This window comes from Pseudopipra pipra, chromosome 3 (genome assembly GCF_036250125.1).
Source record: "Pseudopipra pipra isolate bDixPip1 chromosome 3, bDixPip1.hap1, whole genome shotgun sequence".
Lineage (NCBI taxonomy): Eukaryota > Metazoa > Chordata > Aves > Passeriformes > Pipridae > Pseudopipra > Pseudopipra pipra.
In genome coordinates this window covers 460,993-479,769 of record NC_087551.1, presented here as the reverse complement: position 1 = coordinate 479,769, position 18,777 = coordinate 460,993, and the positions used below count along the sequence as shown (strand labels likewise).

Genomic DNA, 18,777 nt, shown 5'->3' with positions numbered 1-18,777 from the left:
CAGCCTCACAAAGAGAGCAGGGCAGCACAGCAGCAAAAAGCACAGGCAGGAAGGTGTGTGTTAGTCACTGCTTTCATGCAGCTGTTGCTGGGGCTGTAAAAGAAAAGGTCCTGGGACACTTCAGTGCTGCACTGTGAATCCAGCACTCTGAGTATGGCAGTGCATCCTGGCCTCAGAGCTGATGGCATCTACACGTGTGAAGGTTTTTCTAATTAATATTTCTCTTTACTTGCCCCTCATTAGGCTCCCCGTTCTGAAGCTCACACCATCCTTGGTGCTCTCGTGTGTTTTCCAAATACCTACCAAGAAATCCCACGGTTGGGGCCCATTTCAGAAGCCAGTGAGATCAGCACAGGAACTGCAGATGTGAAGGTAAAGCCCCATTTCATTGTAAATCCTTAGGTAACCTATCCTATTTTTATTACTCAGTTACTTAATTCTTACTGTGAGTTTTTTGTTAAAAAAGGAACCCTTCCTTCTCCTCGAACCCCACAGCTGCACATTACATGTGCTTTGCTGAGCAGTGCTTTGCTTGACATGTGCCATAACGTTAACGAAGCTTAGATACTGCAAATTCCAGTTGGATTTTCAAGGAGAGCGAGCTGGCTGTGATCAGATGCCATCCAGGCCAATTCATTAAATAGTGTAGGTGGTATTTAAAGTGTCCATTCATTGTACCTGTGTCCATTAGCTCATCCTGTGAGAGATGTGTGGGGTGTGTAAGGGTAGAGATTTTTTGCCTTATTGCTATTTCAGTAACCAGAGGAGTGCAGGAACCCCTTTGCACGCTGGGCACCCATTCTTGCTTTCTTCATCAGGCCTTGGAGAGTCACTGGAGGCGTGTTAAAACTGTCTCAATTTTAGAAGTGCCTTTGCTGTACTTAGAACCGAAACACTACAGTTTGTATGAAGTGACCTCCACTCATAGTTTGTAAACACCCTTCCACTGAAAATGAATTGATTTCTGTCTTGCTGCCTGTACGTGAGTTCATGAGTTGTAGGTCGATTCAATTTGTCCACAAGGGCCTGTGTATTTGAGTTGTAATCGGTATTTCTGCCTTGACAAAATACAACTGGCATGTGGTAAAGATGCTTTAAGAACAGATTGAGGATTAAAGTGACTTCACTTGTAACTATGTAAAAATTAACTTTAAAATAGAGGTATGGAAAAGATGCTTATTCTAATTTATTTTGTTGTTTTAGTGTTGCCTCATAAATATTTTATTGAAGAATGCTACAGAGGAGCCAAGTGAAGCTGCAAGGTAAATTGGGAAAATCATGGAATTGTTTGGGTTGGAAAAGATCTTTAAGATTATCAAGTCCTTGAGTTGGAAAGTCTTTCTTGCTACTTGGTTTTGGTGCTTGTCCAGCTGAGGTGTTGCTACTGCCTTGTGGTTTGGTCCTATGAAGCTGAGCTCCACTGCACCATAAAGGTGCAGGCCTGTTGTGTGAGAGGGAAAAGAAAGATCTTTGTGCATTTTTTTTCTTTTTATTATTTTTTTTCCCCCCTCTAAATGTTCTTCTAAAACTTGTGACAAAACCACTCTTCCTTTTACCCAAGGTGCATAGCCATCTGTGGCCTGGGAGTGTGGATCTGTGAGGAGCTCACGCAGTGCACAAACCATCCCCACGTGAAGAAGGCCATCAATGTCATAGGTGTGACACTGAAGGTATTGCTCTGGCGGGCCCCAATCAATCAGCATTGTGTAAAAACAGGCATTTTCACCTTTTAAAGAGCTGATGATGATCTGGAGCACAGTCTGCAGGTCTGGTGTCCTATACAAATGTGCAGAATATATGCAAAAATAGCATGTGCTTGTGTACCTAAAGACCCTTTCCCCAGCAAACTGAGTTAAAATCACACAGACAATATCAAACCTGCTGGTTCCTAATGCTGACGAGATGATTTCACAGCATTAACGTTTTTTATTGTTTGTGTAGGTGCAAAATAATTTAAAATGTAGAAAAACTGAATGTGTTGTATTGTATGTGGATATTTTATTTGGCTTTTAATCACCTTTTTTTTTCCAGTTTTCCAATAAGGTGGTAGCTCAGGTAGCCTGTGATGTTCTTCAGCTGCTGGTGTCTTACTGGCAAAAGCTTCAGGAGTACGAATCCTCCCTGTGCCGGAAAATCACTGAAGTACGTCAGACTCTTTAAAATGTTTGGAGGGAAATCGTGTGCAAAGTTGTTTTAATTCCTTCCTTGAGCTGCTATGATTTGTGAACTCCCTTCTTCTGCAGATATTGTTAGGGATGTAATTGCTGCAGTGCCAGGACCAGTGTATGTCCCATGTTTGCAGGGACTTGTTTTCAAAATGCTCAGTAAATCATTGTGTTTCACTTGGACATTGATTGACACAGGCACTTGGGTGCTCCTAAGGGAATTGAACCTTTTCCATACCCTGTGCACATGACGTCCAACTCTGTCTTTATAGTGAAAGAAGTTAAGTGCCTTTCTGACATGTGTTTGTTTGGCTGTAGATCCTCGTGGCCACCATTGCCTTCCTTTTGCCGAGTGCCGAGTACTCCTCCGTGGAGGCGGATAAGAAGGTGTGTTACTGTCAAGAACTGCCTCCATTCCTTCTTTGTGCTGTTAGAGGTGCTTTTTAAATGAAGTCACTTTGAACCAGAGCTGTAAACTTTCCAACCCCTCCCTTGAAGTTTGGGTGAATTCAATGGAATGTACCTAAATACCGTGTTCCATGTCCTTGTTCAGTTCATAGTGTCCCTGCTGCTGTGCCTGCTGGATTGGTGCATGGCACTGCCCATGAAAATGCTGCTGGAGCCCGTGTCTGCTGGTGCCGTGGAAGATCAGCACGCATCCAGAGCTCCTTTACTGGACTACATTTACAGAGTGAGTATGGGAAGGAAAGTGATTTACTGTGTCTGGGTGTTTAGAGATGCCTTTCACACACCCTGGTAGGCACAGAAGCAGTTTTGGCAAGCTCTAGAAAATCGTGAGTTCTTGCAATGCGGGCAGAAGTTGTACAGGTGAGAAGTACGGATGCAAAATGTTAAGAAGATAAGATCAGAGATGTAGAACAGACAGGGGGTGGTGAAGAGAAAGATAAAATGCTTAAAACAACAAGCCAGGAAAGATAATCTTTGCAGACATATTTGAAGTGGGTTGTTGAAATAGAAAACAAGTCCTGAAGTGAGCTGTTAAAGTATAGAATCAGTGCAGATGGTGAGTGCTAATTTAAAAATGCTGTACTTGGCCACAGATGGTTTTTGTAGCACGTCCTGGTTTTCAAAATCAGAATTAGGAAGGGGTACTGCTCCCAGGGTGTGTTGGGGCCTGTCCTGTGGGGTTTATTTCTGCTGCAGTGTCCCACTGTCCCCTGGCAGGTCCTGCACTGCTGTGTGAACGGCTCCAGCACGTACACGCAGCAAAGCCACTACGTGCTGAGCCTGGCCGACCTCTCCTCCTATGACTACGACCCCTTTTTGCCACTGGGGAACGTCAGGAGCTCGGAGCCAGCCCAGTGCCACTCCTCCACAGATTTGGGCAACCTGCTCACTGTTGCTGAGGGTAAGAGAGCTCACAGAGCATGGACCGGCTGTGGGGATGTGGTAAAATAAAACAAAACTGTGGGACAGGTAGAATTCCTTGGAAAGCTGTTGTAAATAGTTCCTTGAACAGGAAGGCCCGGGAAGACAACTAAAGCAAGCAGCTGCAGTGTGACAGAAATCCACAGTTGCTCTTTTTGAATTGTCTCTTGCTGCTCTTACTGATCCATTATCTTTTCATTGATGGTTTTAGAGAAAAGGAGGAGGAATTTAGAATTGATACCTCTGACAGCGCGGATGGTGATGACTCACCTGGTGAATCACCTGAGCCACTACCCGCTCAGCGGAGGCCCTGCCATTCTCCACAGCCTCCTCAGTGAGAACCATGACAACTCCTATGTGGAGTCCTCTGAGCTGTCCTCGGAAGTCTTCCGGAGCCCCAACCTGCAGCTCTTTGTGTTCAATGACAGCACTCTCATATCTTACCTCCAAATCCCTGCAGAGAAGAGGGCGGGTGCTGAGCCAGCAGCAGCCCCCTCGGACGTCAGGGTGATCGTCAGGGATATCTCAGGGAAGTACTCTTGGGATGGCCGGATACTGTACGGCCCTTTGGAGGGCTGCCTTCCTCAGCAGAGCACCACCAACACCTTTGTGATCTCCAGCAACCCCGAGCACCACTTCGCTTCCCAGAACGACACTTCCCAGGCAGAGGAAGGAGAAGATGCTCTCGACCAGTTGCTGGAGAAGATCGGTGCCACCAGCCCCGAGTGCCTTCTGCACCCCCAGCGCAAGCTGAACGAGCCGGCGCCGCCGCCCTGCGGGATGAGCTCCGAGCAGGAGCGGGCCATCATGGAGGCCCTGATGAGGCAGAGTGCCCAGGAAAGGGAGTTCATCCTGAAATGCAGCTCTGACTGCAGCATGAAGGTGGCCCGCCAGGAACCACCACGCCCTGCTGAGCCTCAGGCCTCCTTTTATTTCTGTCGGCTGTTGCTGAACGACTTGGGAATGAACTCCTGGGATAGAAGGTAGGGAGAGGGGATTCAGAACACATTTACAGTACTCTTAGTCTTCTCACTTCTTACCCCCAAATGTGTACACACTTAAGAAAACAAGATTTTTAAAAATCACGTCATGTCAATTTGATTCACTTTACTTAGGTATTTGGATGACAAAATACTGTGTCTGTAGGGTGTTGCATTTGCCTTCAAACCTTTTTTTATTTTTTTATTTTTTTTTTTAGAAAAAGCTTTCACTTGCTTAAGAAAAATTCAAAATTGCTGCGAGAACTGAAAAATCTGGATTCCCGCCAATGGTAGGTGATGTGTTCTGGACACAACATTGATAAGGTTTGTGTTTCCCAAGGCAGAATGAGTGAGTCACCAAAACGAAAGCTCTCCTGCCATTGCCTGTGCCAGCAATACAAATATTAGTATGTAAGATGGATTGTTTGTTTCTCCAGAGTTCTGCAGCCCGAATGGAGAAGCTGTCTGCACTGGCACTGTGTACAGCCAATTCCAAATCAGTAGCAGATAATAAGACAGAGTAACCTATTTCCAGTTTGCTTAGCTGAGAAGGGAGGGAAGAAGCTCCCAAATAGTTTGTGACCTTGGTTCAGCTGACACAAAGGACCATTTCTCACAGGATGGTCCATGTCAAGAGCAGTACTTTAAGGGGTGATCTCCCCAGAACTGCTCCCCAGCCAGGAAGTGGCAGAATGGAGTTGTGAATGTTATGTTTTATTTTTCATTACTGGACATAGAGCTATTTGAAAAGCCTCTGCAGCATTGCATCCCAACAGTTTCCATATCAAATCCACTTTGCTGTTTTTCAAAGAAGCCAACTGTCTCTGTCAGCCTTGTAAAACTCAGCCCAGGATCTAAGAGTCAATAATGTTTCTTTCTCCTTGTATTTCATCACCCTGTAATTAAAATTCTGTAGGTCAAATTATGCTCCCATTAACACCTGTGCCACCTCGCTGTCTGTGGCAAAGCTGCACAGCTCTGAGTCATTAACCCTGTAATTGGAACTTGGTCACCAGGACTGTGGCTGATGCACAGAAGGACCAGCCTTGGCTCCTCTCTCAGAACTGGGGGGTCTCTGCAGTGAGGGGAGCAAAAATGGGCAGAAATCAATTTCTACAGCTGAAAGAGAGCAATGGACTTGTGTGCAAAAAAGAAATGGATGCATGGACTTAAATGTGGGCACCTGCTCATAGCTCTGGAGTGCAAGGGATCTAAAAAATAATTTTGAGCTGAAACTTCTTTAATTTGACTTCTTTTTGTGTCCCTCTGCAGCCGTGAGACTCACAAGATCGCCGTGTTCTACATCGCCGAGGGACAGGAGGACAAGTGCTCCATCCTGGCCAACGCCAGGGGAAGCCAGGCATATGAAGATTTTGTAGCAGGACTGGGCTGGGAGGTAATAGCCATAAATGTAGGCAAACGAACATGTTGCTAATGTCACTGCATAGTTTTTAATTCTCATTAAAAAAAGATAAATTCACTACACACTGATATTTAGCTGCTTTTAGCTCTTGACGTGCTCAGAGCACACTCTCACCACAGGAGCTTCTTCATGAAGCTTTTGGGTATTATTTGCCTTGTCAGAATGGTGTGTCATAGTCTAAGTGCCACGAAAAGTTATGGGTTTGGGAAATACAGAGTAGCTGCATGGTAAGGATCGAAGTTTCACAAGGCTCAAGGGAGAGGCACCATCCTGAGGCTGGTGCCACTGGGAAAACAAACAATCCTTTGGACTGGAGCTGGACTTCAGAGAGGCATTTCTTCTGAATAAGCTTCTGGAATTATTTCTTCTTAAGGTTTTTCTTTCTGTACAAGTCTTAAGTTTCTTCTGCAGTTTTTCTGGTTCTTTCTCTGCCCTTTGGGAGGCTCCTGGCACTGGGAGGTCTGAGCCCTTGGAGGAGCAGCACGTGTTGCTTCCTTGCTGCTGTTTGCTGTAGGAAGGTAGAATCACCAGATGGATACTGGCTCAAGACCTAGTTAAGAGACATTTGCTTTTAGTGAGTGTCCAATACAGGAAGGGGAAAGACAGATCTAACAGGAGGATCACAAAGCTTTAAGGGAAGATTTCTCTAGGATGGCTGCAGAGTCCTAGAATGGTAAATTCATGAAGTCTTGATATAGAAATAAATAGTGATAATTCATCAGTCTTTTCAAATTTCCTCTAATCCTGCCTTTCAATCCCTCAGGTGGATCTCTCCACGCACGGGGGTTTCATGGGCGGCCTGCAGCGCAATGGCAGCACAGGACAAACTGCTCCCTACTACGCTACCTCCACCGTGGAGATCATCTTCCACGTGTCCACCAGGATGCCCTCGGATTCGGACGATTCGCTGACCAAAAAGGTAAAGAGTGTGCGGTGTACTGCACACTGCAAGTGCTTAAATGGAAGTTTGAACTGAAAGCAGCTTGTGCTAACCGGCCCTGGCATCCCATCTCTGCTGTGCCACATGGTGCTCTGCAGCTGGATTATCTGAATTAAATGGCATCTAAATTCTGGGTTCTGAAACACAATTAACATTTCCATGGTAGCCTCAAATACCACCATGAGTAATAATATTAGCAATAATTTCATTTGTATGTTGTCTGCCTGCCAAAGCCGTTGCAGGTTGGTAGAACAAAACAACCAAATGCAGCATAATAAAACCTTCCAGACCAATCATCCTGCGTGGAACAGCAAAGCAAAAGGGAGGTGACAAGCTCTGGACCCAAGGCAGTCACAGCTGATAGCTAAAGCCAGTAACCACTTAAGCACAATTCTGACAAGCAGCCTCTGCTTCAAAGGCAGCCAGAACCCAGCCCAAAACTTTGTTGGTGTCAGTACTTAATCTTTGTCTTTCCTAACAAGGAGTGATTTGAGATTTTGGTGCTTGCCAGCTGCTGCTTAGAGTCAAAGAAGATTTTAGGGGCATACCAAATCTCTGCCTTTTTAATTAGGATTGGCAACTTGTTCTGCAGAGGTTGTTAACGTGCATCAATAATGCTGCTGAGGCTATCCAGTGCACCAGGGGATACTGCTGTGCTCTGAACATTATCTACAAATGTCACTGGGTGACTCTATTTAGTGTCCAGTTGGTTTCAGAATCACATGGGCTTTTCCTTTAAATATAAAGGTGAAATTTCTGCTTACTGGTCCTGAAAAAATTGCCCAGCATTTCATAGTAAAGCCAGATCTTTTCTTTTTTACTGGGATATCTGTCATTTTAAAAAAAAGTCAGTAAAATTATGTTTCTCTTTCTGTATCTGCAACTCATTATCTTCATATCAGTGGATTTACATGGCTATGGGAAAAATGTAATCTGAGTTCTTGAGGATGGAGAGGTAGGGCAGTGGGACATAGTGGGGGGCTGTAGAGTCTGTGACTTCACCAGGGTAGGACTATGTGTATTTTTATTGTTCCTGACCAGTATTTGTCCAGCTGCTTGCTCAAAACTCCTGTGATGAATGATTTAGTTTCCCTAGGCAACATATTCCTACGCTCCACTTCTTGTACTGTGACACAGTCTCTTGCACCATCTACTTTGCTTCCATTTAAGCTCATTGATTCTGCCCTATTCCACATGGCTATGGAGGGCAGACTGTTTTGCTGCAGACTTATGCATCTCTGAGAATTGCTGCCATGTCTTTCCCAGACTTGCTTGTCCTACAGAAATTGTGTCTGTTTAGTCTGATCTTCCCTTGTAAGTCCTGGCCTCCTGGGTTTTGTGGAAGCCTAGCAAAGACACTGGGATATGATCTGGCTGTCAAGTAATACATCATCTGGGAGAGCAGAGAGCACAGTGATGGAGCTACCACATGGGGAGAGATGGGGTTTAACTGCAAACAGTCTATTTACTAGTTCTCCTGATTCCCACCCATGTTAGGGGTTATCACAGACACTGAGAGTCTGGTTATTCTATTTAATTGTCTTGCCTGTGTTTGCTCTAAGAGAATTCCTTCTTTGTGAGAAACAAAAAGCAAAAGCATTTAGTAGCTACCAGTCTCCAGGTCTTGCACTGCCAGAAAACCAGGCCAGCTCCAGCACATGCTATCCACAGAAAATACCACAAAGGAATTGCTCTAAGACTTTTTTAAAGAAACCTGAAATCCGCTATAGGATCCTGCAGGGATCAAACTGTGTATTCCTGTACAGGACAAAGCTCTGAACAATCCCATGGATATTGGGAGCTGCAAGCAGGGGCTTGGACCAGATGACTTCCAGAGGGCTTTTTAACATGGATCTGTGGTTCTGCACACAACAGTTTTGTTCAGTTTGTCACAGGTCTGTCGTGAGCAAACGTGGTTCTGTGCAAATGAGCATAGGCTGTTAGCAGATCTTACAGAACTGCAGCTCTAAGGGGACAGAAGGTGCCTTTCAGAAGCACTGCAATGTTTCTGGAAGAGGAACAGTTCTCTCATGCTTTGGAATGCTGATGGATGGACTAGCCTGCATTTGAGCATGGCTGACTATCCAAACGGAAGCCAAACCACTCCATGATTCTGTGATTCTGCAGGAGCTCTTTTCACCCAGAAAGCATTAATGTCTTGGAATGAAGACATTGTCATATCCTGGGGATACAGGACAGTGTTATTGGGAGGAGGAAGTTTTATCTGGTTGCCAGTCAGGATGCAATGGCGGCCACAACTTCTTTTTTCTTGCCCTCCCCTTCCTTCCATCAGATGCTGTCTGGGATCTCAGGTGCCCCTTATCTCTGAAATCTGTGTGATTTCTGGGGTTCTTTGCTTGTTTTGCCTCAGACCCACCGAAAGGCTCCAATCCTGTCAGCGCTTGGCTCGTGCACTCCGGGCTGAACAGAAGGACTGACCACCTGCTAGCCTGGGGAGCCCTGCAGCAGCCCATAAATTCTGGGGGCTGGGGAATTAAGCAGATGCAGTAATTTTACTTAAATATGTTATTGTGGGTTTTATTTTTACTGAACACAGGGATAAAGTAATTTCTGGTATAAATTCCCAAGAATAAGTCCACGTTCTCTGAGGATGAACTTGACCCCTTATTTTTGTGCAGCAGAGTTCTGATTTGTAGTTTGTATTTCTTTATTTGAGGTATATGCTGACATATTATATTGCTAATTCAGGGAGAAAGAAAAAAAAATGAAAGAAAGAAACCCTCTCTAAATAAGTCTTGGCCCTGACAGAAACCTTTTCTAGTGGAGTAAACAAAATTCAGCTGATCACTTTTGCTGCTGCAGGGTTCAGCATCATTGGTTCCAAACTTTATCTGGCTGTCGTGTGGCAAGAGTGAAAATCAATCCCAGGAATGGCATTCTACTGTCCCTGTCTTGTTCTGCCCAAATTGCGCTTAACGGTTTAAAGATGTGCTGCAGAATTTCTCGGTGATTTATTCCATCTTCTCCATTGTCAGAGCAGAACTTTTTCAATTCAGAAATCTGGTTGCAACCCCATAGTGAACTCTTGCTCCTTCGCTGCAGAAATTTGTTAGCTGGGGCTAGATTAGATTTTTAGCAGCTAATCTGACTGCTGTAGGGCTTTGCAGAGTGGGGCCAGAGCTGTGCTATTGGATTTGTCCAATTCATTTGACTCCAGGACTATAATTGCACTTATGTCTTACAAGGCTTTTATGGCCTCGGGCTGGCGAGCAGCAGAAAAACAAATTGGCAGTGATACAGTGAGAGTGAAAGGGAATGAAAGGCACACATTATCAGTCTCCAGGCAGCCCTGCTCTGGCAGGAAGTTTCTCGGTTAATTTACAAATAAAACTTAGATTTTAGGATGGGCACACTGTCAGGCAGACAATGGGGATGTCAGGCCCCACTGTTACTTAGCAAAAGTAGCAGCCGTGCCTCCCCAAAAGCAGGAATTCTTCAGTCAAACAGACGACTCCTCTCTGGAGCCAGCTGGCTGTGTAATGCAATTAGCAGGGAAAGGAGGTCAGGCCGAGGTGTGCACCGTGACCAGCGTCGCGCCCTGGGCACCGGGCGTGCCCAGCCGGGAGCACTGCCCGTGCCCGGCACGGCCCGAGCGCGGGGACGGCGGGGCACTGACCCCACGGTGGGGCACTGACCCCACGGCGGGGCACTGACCCCACGGTGAGGGACTGACCCCACGGCGGGGCACTGACCCCACGGCGGGGCACTGACCCCACGGCGGGGCACTGACCCCACGGCGGGGCACTGACCCCACGGCGGGGCACTGACCCCACGGTGGGGGACTGACCCCACGGCGTGTCCAAGCACCTGCAGCCCTGAGCGTGTCCATCACACCCGTGTCAGCCAAACCGCCTCCTGGGCAGGTGGAAAATCCGCGCTCTGCCCGTGCACCCGAGAGGAGACACAGCTGCCATTTCCAGAGCTGGGATCGCTCCAGTCAGCACCGAACTGAACAGCTCCGAGCTGCTCCATTCTTGGGCTCTGCTTTTTAATATCTCTCTGATTTCCTGGCTGATTTGGTGGTTTTTTTTAATGTATTCTTTTCCTGTCCCCCCCCACTCCTAAACCGCATGGAGAGCGCAGCCTGGAGCTCTGGCTCCACGTGTGCTGGCTGTGGGGCTTTAGACCTTTCAGCACAAGTCATTCATGGCACTGACTGCCCCACAGCTGCTGTTTTGAATAAACAACACAGGAAAATAGCTGGCTTATTGTCACTGATAAGATTATTTATAATGGCTTTTTATCAGTGAAATTATCTTTCAATAACAAACATTTTTGATTAGTACCAGTTTTTCCTTTGTAACATTATACCTTGTTGCTGCGACTCCTAAGGATGTGTGACTTCAAGGGCAGTAACTCAAGCTCTGCAGTGAGCTGCTGGCACACAGTGGGGATCCTAGCAGAGGTGGGATTCATGATCACAGGACATTTGCAAGGGTTTGAGCTCACAGCCGTCACTCCCTGTCCCACACAAGCACAGCAAGCACCAGTTCAGCTGGTGCTTCTCCCTCTTCACTGAATTCTCTTCTCTAGGCGTGGAGTGGGACAGCCTGGCCAGGCACCCACATCCCCAGCATCTGGAACCCACTGTGCACAAAGTCTGGTCACTAGAAGGATTTTGGGGGTTTTTAACACTAAATTTGACATCTTACTCCTAATCACTTTGGCACAGAAATCAGGGGGACTATGAGAAATCAGCAGTTTCTACTGATTTTTTACATGTAAGAAGCTCTAGTAATAGTACTGTTAATTGGTGGTTTTTACAAAACATGAAGGGTTCATATTTTCTTCAAACAGAACTAAAATTATCTGTTATTCATAGGTGTAAATAAAACACAGCTCTTTATCTTCAGTTTTATTTAAAATAAACTCTGAGAATCTCAGTCGTCCTGTGAACTGAGCTTTACTTTACTGGAGTATGAACTGTAAGCCAAGTTCACAGTTGTGACTTTTTCATTCTCATAATGTGTTGGTTTTGCCACATTTCTCTCGTGACTGGGGTCCATTTTGCCACCGATATGTAGGAGTGAAAGTTTTTCCTTCTAAAGGCACTGCCTGATTCTGCAGAGGGAAGCTTCATTGGTGCATGGGCTGATCCAAGGCATGTTGGGGTAGCTCAGTTGTTATTTACCAATGAAAATCACCACTTTCTTTTCCCTTTCTTCTTTCCCCCCACACAGAGTGAAGTAGCAGAGCTTCGTTTTTGCTTCTTTGTTCGGCCTATTGTGCACATTGTTCCAGGGGTAGCACCAAATTGTGGGGGTGGGGGGTGTCTTTTAAGCTTTAAGTGGGACTTAAATTCTTTTTATGCGTTGGGCTGGCATTCTGCATGTGGATTACATTTTAACTTTAAAGCTTACAGTTGAAACCATTGTGTGAGGCTTGTACGTGATTGCCAAATAGTTTTTGCCATCTGTTAGATCACCTCCAGCTCCTCCAGTAGCAGAGCAAACACACACAGGCTCTCAGATGCATTTTGTATGTGTCACATGTGAATTTTAGCCATATTTTGTGCAACTCTGCTCCAAATAAAAAGGTAGCTCCCACGGTATTTTCCATTCTTCTCTCACTCACGTTGCCCAGATATTTTGCTGACGTTTCAAGCAGAAGCCCCTCCAGACACAGTGAGGAGATGTTTGTGGATAATAAATTCAGTTATAGTGGTTCATGATAGACAGTTTCTTGACATCCTGAGTCAAGGCATTTCATATTTCTGTGACAGCTGCCTCATTTTAGCTGGAATATGATGTTCTGTTGGGTAATGTTTTGTTCTGGTAATTCAGTTTTCCATCTTAAATCACTGTAGGTAATGTACATTTACATATCATGCTAATGGCTAGTTTGATAATGACTTAATTAAGCCATCAGACAACAATGTGTTGTGAATGAAGCAAATTATTGAGCTGATGCTTTCATGAGCAACTGGAGAAAAACAATATTTTAACTTTTTCTGTAATGAAATATTCCTACTATTGAGCATTGTAATTCAGTTTGTGAGCCATGACCCCTCCTAAACCGTGGTTATCACTCGGATTAATAAAGAGCCAATTTGCTGTTGCAGCTCCGTCACTTGGGAAATGATGAGGTTCACATCGTCTGGTCTGAGCACACCCGCAACTACCGCAGGGGCATCATCCCCACGGACTTCGGGGATGTTCTCATTGTCATCTACCCCATGAAGAACCACATGTTTTTCATAGAGATCATGAAGAAACCAGAGGTACGTTTGGGCTGCTTTGCTGGGCTTGTCATGTGTTGTGCAGTGACCAGCAGTTCTGCTGCTTAAATAAAGCTCAGTGCTTTCGAGTTCGGGGGTTATTTTTTCCCTGCAAGTGTAAAATACAGTCTGTCCATCTCAGGCACAGAGCTGAGCATTGAGCTCCTACTTTAAAACTAGAATTACTAACGGTGATCCAAGTGCCTGCTCGTTCATTTTATGGTCACAATTACCGCTCACAGAAACGTGTCAGAATTCTCAACCCACAGAAATCACCGTGCAAAGTGCAGTATTTAAAACCACTGTGCATTTGCAGCCTGAGGCAGTGAAAGCAAAACACTCGTGTGCTGTGGGGTCACCCCGTGTGTGGGGTCACTGTCCCACAGGTGGTGCTGTGCAGAACCTCGTGCTGTGGGGCACTGGCAGTGCTGTGGGGTCACCCCGTGTGTGGGGTCACTGTCCCACAGGTGGTGCTGTGCAGAACCCTGTGCTGTGGGGGACTGGCAGTGCTGTGGGGTCACCCCGTGTGTGGGGTCACTGTCCCACAGGTGGTGCTGTGCAGAACCTCGTGCTGTGGGGGACTGGCAGCACCGGCTCACTCGGCAGGGTGATGCAGGCACTGGGTATCCTGACAGCAAACAAAATGTTGAAGGTTCACTATTTCATGGTTAAATCATCATTTGCAACCACATTTGAGATGTTTTGGGGGGGGGGAAGGCATCTTTTTCAACATAGCAGGGGTGTGTGTATGTACATCTGTGCATAGGTATGAAAAAGCTGCTGCAGTAAATGCTTGTCTGGTACATTATGGGCACAAAAATGTATATAAAATATACTTTGTGACAGTAATCAGTGTGATAAATACCGTTTCCCTTATATGATGGACAGTATTTCTCCAAGAGAGTAACCAGCTGTGGCAAATGCCTTCATCAGGTGACGTATTTACCAGCTGTAGACAGTATTTTTTGAGTTATGAATGATGGAGTTGTTAGATATTGACAACCAGTGGTTTGTCAGTAGATGTTTCAAACTTGAAAATTTTCTGCTAGTGGGGGATTTTTCCTTACATTTGCTGCTGAGCTCTGAAATTTACTTTTTGGGCATTTTATTTTCCCAATGGAACATTAAGAGCTAAGAATTTAGTGTGAGGAACACACTCGAGACTTCTCTGGAGCAACGGAGAAAAGCTGTGTCATCTTACATATTAGTCAAAAGCACCCGACGGGCAGCCAGAATAAGAGCTAACTGGAAATTTAGTGTTATCCCTACATTTAAAGTACAAACCATTACAATGTAATAAAATTAATCCAGACATTTCCAGGGCAAGTGTGGCTGACCTTTTGTTCACCAGCTACTGACCCCAGGGTGAATGAAAGAGGCTTGCAGAGAGAAATGTCTGTTGTTTGGCTTCAGTCCCTGGTATTTAAATTGCATTCCCTAATCGAATGAAAAGGCTGTCCTCTCTATCAGGTTACAGAATCCATGGCAACATTTGGCCTTTTATATCCATAATGTTAGCCTTTTTGTTTGCAGCCAAGTAGAGACACCTGGAGCAATGTTAACATTAACCGCTTTAGCATTAATAGCTTCATTATAGAAGAATTTCTGATCAGATAGCTGTTACTTTTGTTATGTTGCTTCAGCTTGTATTGTTTTCATTTTTGATCTCCCTGCTTGGCAACCGGGCAATGATTTGCAAATTTTTTTTGTCTTGATTAATTAAGCAATATAATTATCAGGAACCGTGCTGCAGTCTTTGCCCGACAAAGCTTCGGGGGGAAGACAATAGTAAGTCTGTTAGTGTGAATGCATTCCACGCGTCACAGATGCACGAGGATATTGGGAACAATGAGAGGAAAAGCTGCCTGCGAGAGGGGACAAAGCATGCCAGGCAGGCTCCGCACTGCACATACCGCCAGGGACATGCTGCGGGTTCCCTGGGACACAGATGCCTCGTTAGATTGCAACTCGTCATCAGAGATTAATTCTCAGCCATTTGGTACAATAATTTACCCATTCCCCTCTCTTTTAACTAGTGCTGCTCGCCGTAGAGGGGAAGTCTTTGTGCTCGGAAGGTTTATTTAACCTTGCCTACTTTTACTGCAGGCAACAGAAATAATGATTTTTCTGTTGGAAATTGGAACGAAGCAGGTGTTTGCAGTGGGCTGAATATTAATTTTTGCTTCGTGGGTAACTCGCGGTGACATTTGGAGTACTCACAGGAGGGGATCTTTGCCTCTCCCCTTGTTTTTAATTGATTCCTGTCAAAGCAGCCTGTTTGTTACAACCATCCCAGCCCCGCTTTCCTCGGATGGTGTTTAATGCCGGGGCACGGAGCCGTGCCCAGCGGGGAACGTGCCCCGTGCGTTCCACCGGCCTCCCCCCAGAGCCCTGGCTAGGGCAGAGCCCCTGTACAGATGGGAGCTGACGAGATGCAGCTCCATTGACTTTAATGACCCTCGGCGAGGCCGCTGGCTCTGCTCGGGAATGACTAATTCCCAGCTTTGTGTCCGCGTGGTCCGGCTGTGCCGCGCTCGCGTCGCAGCGGGGCTGCGGAACCCTCAGCTCCTCTCTGCGTGTGGGGAGCGTGTGCAGGGGAGTGTGTGTGTAACATGGGCACACCTCATCCACAGTTTCTATCTATAAATTCTGTAGTGCTGTGGTAAGAAACTCTGCCCCACTCCCCAACTCCAGGTGGGTCTGAAACAGGCACCAAGTCCTGTCAGCCTGTCCAAAAAGCCTGACAGGGAATTCCCCTGCGCCGGTAGCATCTGCTGCTCTGACTTTACATATCTGGTATTTGGGTGGGGGTATAATTTTAATACTAGTATGTACTTACCTCCTTATTTGTGCTTAAGAATATAGTTTTACATACTTTTCTCCTGTTGTCAATACTTCTAAACAGAGCATGGGGTAAAAATTTCACTTAGAAACTTGATGTTCCAGAACATTATAATTTCCTCTGTCTCCTTTCTTTTCAACTGCCTGGACAGTAATGCCAGCAGTAAATAAAAATCAAAGGCAAAACCACTATGGAAACATTTTACACTAATCTATTTTTGGGGGTGGGTAATTATTTTAAGTAAAGGAATGACAGAATAAGTGTGTGAAGAGACAGCTGTCATTTGCAGATGTTATATTAACCCCAAATTTCTTCTGTAATTCATTGCCACTTCTAATTAGAGGAATTCCCTAGATGCAGGGGATTTATAGTATTCCCTTTGTCCATTTATTGAATGACTGTCACAGTCACCCACAAGCAGTTGCAGAAGAATAATAGAGGGTATTTATTTATGTGATAAGCCTCTGTACAGATGGAAAAAATCCATAGCTTAAATATTGATAATTTCTGCTGGCTTCTGTTTAGGGCTTTGGTTGGGGGGTTGGTTTTTTTCATTTTGAGTTTGTGAAAGGGAAATGAGTTTGAATACTTGTAAGTCCTAAAATTGGTTATGTATTTAAACATCAACATTTTCTGGGTTTGGCTGGCCAGGTCTGTTATGTGTCTGCAATTGCAGACATGGTTGACTTTCAGAGAGCATCTCTGGTACTTGGTGTGGCCTTTCTCTGCAGAGCCCTGGGTCCCCAGGGGGCATCGTAAGGAGAGTTCCTCTGGAGGTGACCCTGACAGGGCAGTGTTGGAGCACCTTGACGTGCTGGGCTGGGCCTGTTTGTGCCTGTCCCAGCTGTGTGTTCCGCCCCTCCGAGGGGCCCTGCTCTGCCATCTCCTCTGCCTTCCACACACCTCCTTATCTTGGTCCAGCCTGAGGTTTTTTTCCTTTTCCACAAAGTCCATAGAAGGAGTTTACAGAGGATTATCTGAAGCAAATACATCTTTGCAAAACCTCCTGCCAACATTGGATTCAACCAGTGAATCAGGGTGTTGTGCTGGGATCCCAGACAGGAAACAGTTCTTAGTATCTGCTCCCCGTGGCATATCGCTTGCAAATTCATAGAGGGACTTGGTTCCCGTGTGAAACAAGCTCATGTTACCCAGCTGAATGTTCTGAGAGATGGATATCCATGTACAGCATGCTGAGGGCAGTGATGGAGGGTTTAAAACTTCCAGACCTGGGGGATGAATGTCACACTGGAAGTTTCAGTGTGTGAAACAATGTGCTCAGAGTGGTTTATGGCAAAATGCTGTACCCATCTCTGTGGTGGTTCTGAGGCCTGTTTCTCTGTTTTGGGTCCCCAGGTGCCATTTTTCGGCCCTCTCTTCGACGGAGCGATCGTGACCGCGAAGCTGCTGCCGAGCCTGATCTGTGCCACGTGCATCAACGCCAGCAGAGCCGTCAAGTCACTCATCCCGCTCTACCAGAGCTTGTATCCTTTCTCCCAGGGGGCAAGGCTCCCCTTGGCAGGGTTCTTTCTTCAGAGCATCCTTCGGCAGAGAGGTAGGCTTGGATGAAAGTTCTTCCTCTGTGATTTTATTGGCAAGGGTCAATGCTTTCTTCGTGTCCGGCTTGATGTTTTCAGTGGTTCACACCCAGTTGCCCAGTGTTTTAAAAATAAAATGGTAACATCCCAGGAGTGCTCTAACCAGCAGCTTCCATCTCACTGCTGGCAGACTGGACTTAGCACTGGTGCTTTGAGCTGTGAGTAATGATTGTTATCAGTTTTCCTTCACGCTGATGGACGTTACCGACTGTGTATGTCAGGCTGATGCACAGCCCCGCCGTGTTCTTACCCTGTTCAAAGTTCTAGTCCAGTTGACTTCACCTGCATTCATTACATTAGTAAGACAGGATACAGATGTTTCAGTTTCCAAACTGCGGTTTCATTCCAGCCTCGCCTGTATTGGGGCATTTTCAGAACCTGTTTCCCAGCAGTGACTGGAAGGTAACCAAGGGATATGCTCTCTGGGACAGGAGTTGTGACACAGGCTTTTATTCTTGGGTGCTGCACAGACCCACAGCACGAGCACTGGTTTTCACTCATTCTAGGATTTTCTCATAATGCCATCAGACATTTTATAGCTTGTTTTGCTAATCACATCACTTATCTCAGGACCAACACTCACTGCACTTTACTTTCTCTGGGGAGCTTCTGATTTGAGTATTTTTCTAACCACGTGACTTTGAGAAAGTGTTTGTCAGTGAAATGTTTTGATCTTTGAAAGAACATTAATGAATTAGTTTGAGATGCACATTTTTAAAACACAGGATATCCTCAAAGTACTAGCTGGTTTTTTTTTTTTTAAAGACTAAATTTTAACGAGTATACTTTGCAAAAGTAAGTCATCATAAATTAAAAGTAGCCCCGTGGTTAAATAGATTTGTATTTTATTAACTGAATTGTGTGCTCATGGTAAAGCAAGGGCAGTTGGTGGCGGTTGTACAAACCGTGGCAGTGCCTGACAGGTGAGTCAGGACTTGCTGGCTTTTCCGCTTCTGTTTCATGAGAGAAATGTAACAAATTCCTAAAACTGTTCTGTGCAGAATTCTGTGTGCTCCTCAGTCAGTGGATCGTGCTGGAATACAGGGTAGCAAAACTAACACAGGTAGCAGCAGTTACGGTAACAGAGCAATTCCAGCCCCTCGCTCCCGGCTGGAGTCCTCAGCTCTGGGCTTTTCAGCACTTTGTGAGCAGGCAGAGCTCACCAGCTGGCCATGCTCCTGCTTTCCAAGGGGGTCTCCCTC

At 45.7% G+C, this 18,777-nt stretch overlaps 1 protein-coding gene across 7 annotated transcripts in view; it reads left to right on the top strand.

Annotated features, from left to right (window-relative positions):
• The window catches only part of RALGAPA2 (Ral GTPase activating protein catalytic subunit alpha 2), a 97,313-nt gene that overhangs the window by 41,836 nt on the left and 36,700 nt on the right, over positions 1-18,777 (top strand). For all 7 annotated transcript variants that reach the window (XR_010429551.1, XM_064650898.1, XM_064650893.1 and 4 more), the window contains 13 exons: positions 244-372; positions 1,204-1,262; positions 1,562-1,670; positions 2,032-2,142; positions 2,484-2,552; positions 2,719-2,856; positions 3,351-3,534; positions 3,766-4,537; positions 4,753-4,824; positions 5,807-5,930; positions 6,721-6,876; positions 12,980-13,138; positions 17,334-17,461. Coding sequence is in view for 6 of the 7 variants with exons in the window: in XM_064650898.1 (XP_064506968.1) it covers positions 244-372; positions 1,204-1,262; positions 1,562-1,670; positions 2,032-2,142; positions 2,484-2,552; positions 2,719-2,856; positions 3,351-3,534; positions 3,766-4,537; positions 4,753-4,824; positions 5,807-5,930; positions 6,721-6,876; positions 12,980-13,138; positions 17,334-17,461 (2,210 nt within the window). In the remaining variant the exon portion in view is untranslated. The remainder of the gene's footprint in view (positions 1-243; positions 373-1,203; positions 1,263-1,561; positions 1,671-2,031; positions 2,143-2,483; positions 2,553-2,718; positions 2,857-3,350; positions 3,535-3,765; positions 4,538-4,752; positions 4,825-5,806; positions 5,931-6,720; positions 6,877-12,979; positions 13,139-17,333; positions 17,462-18,777) is intronic.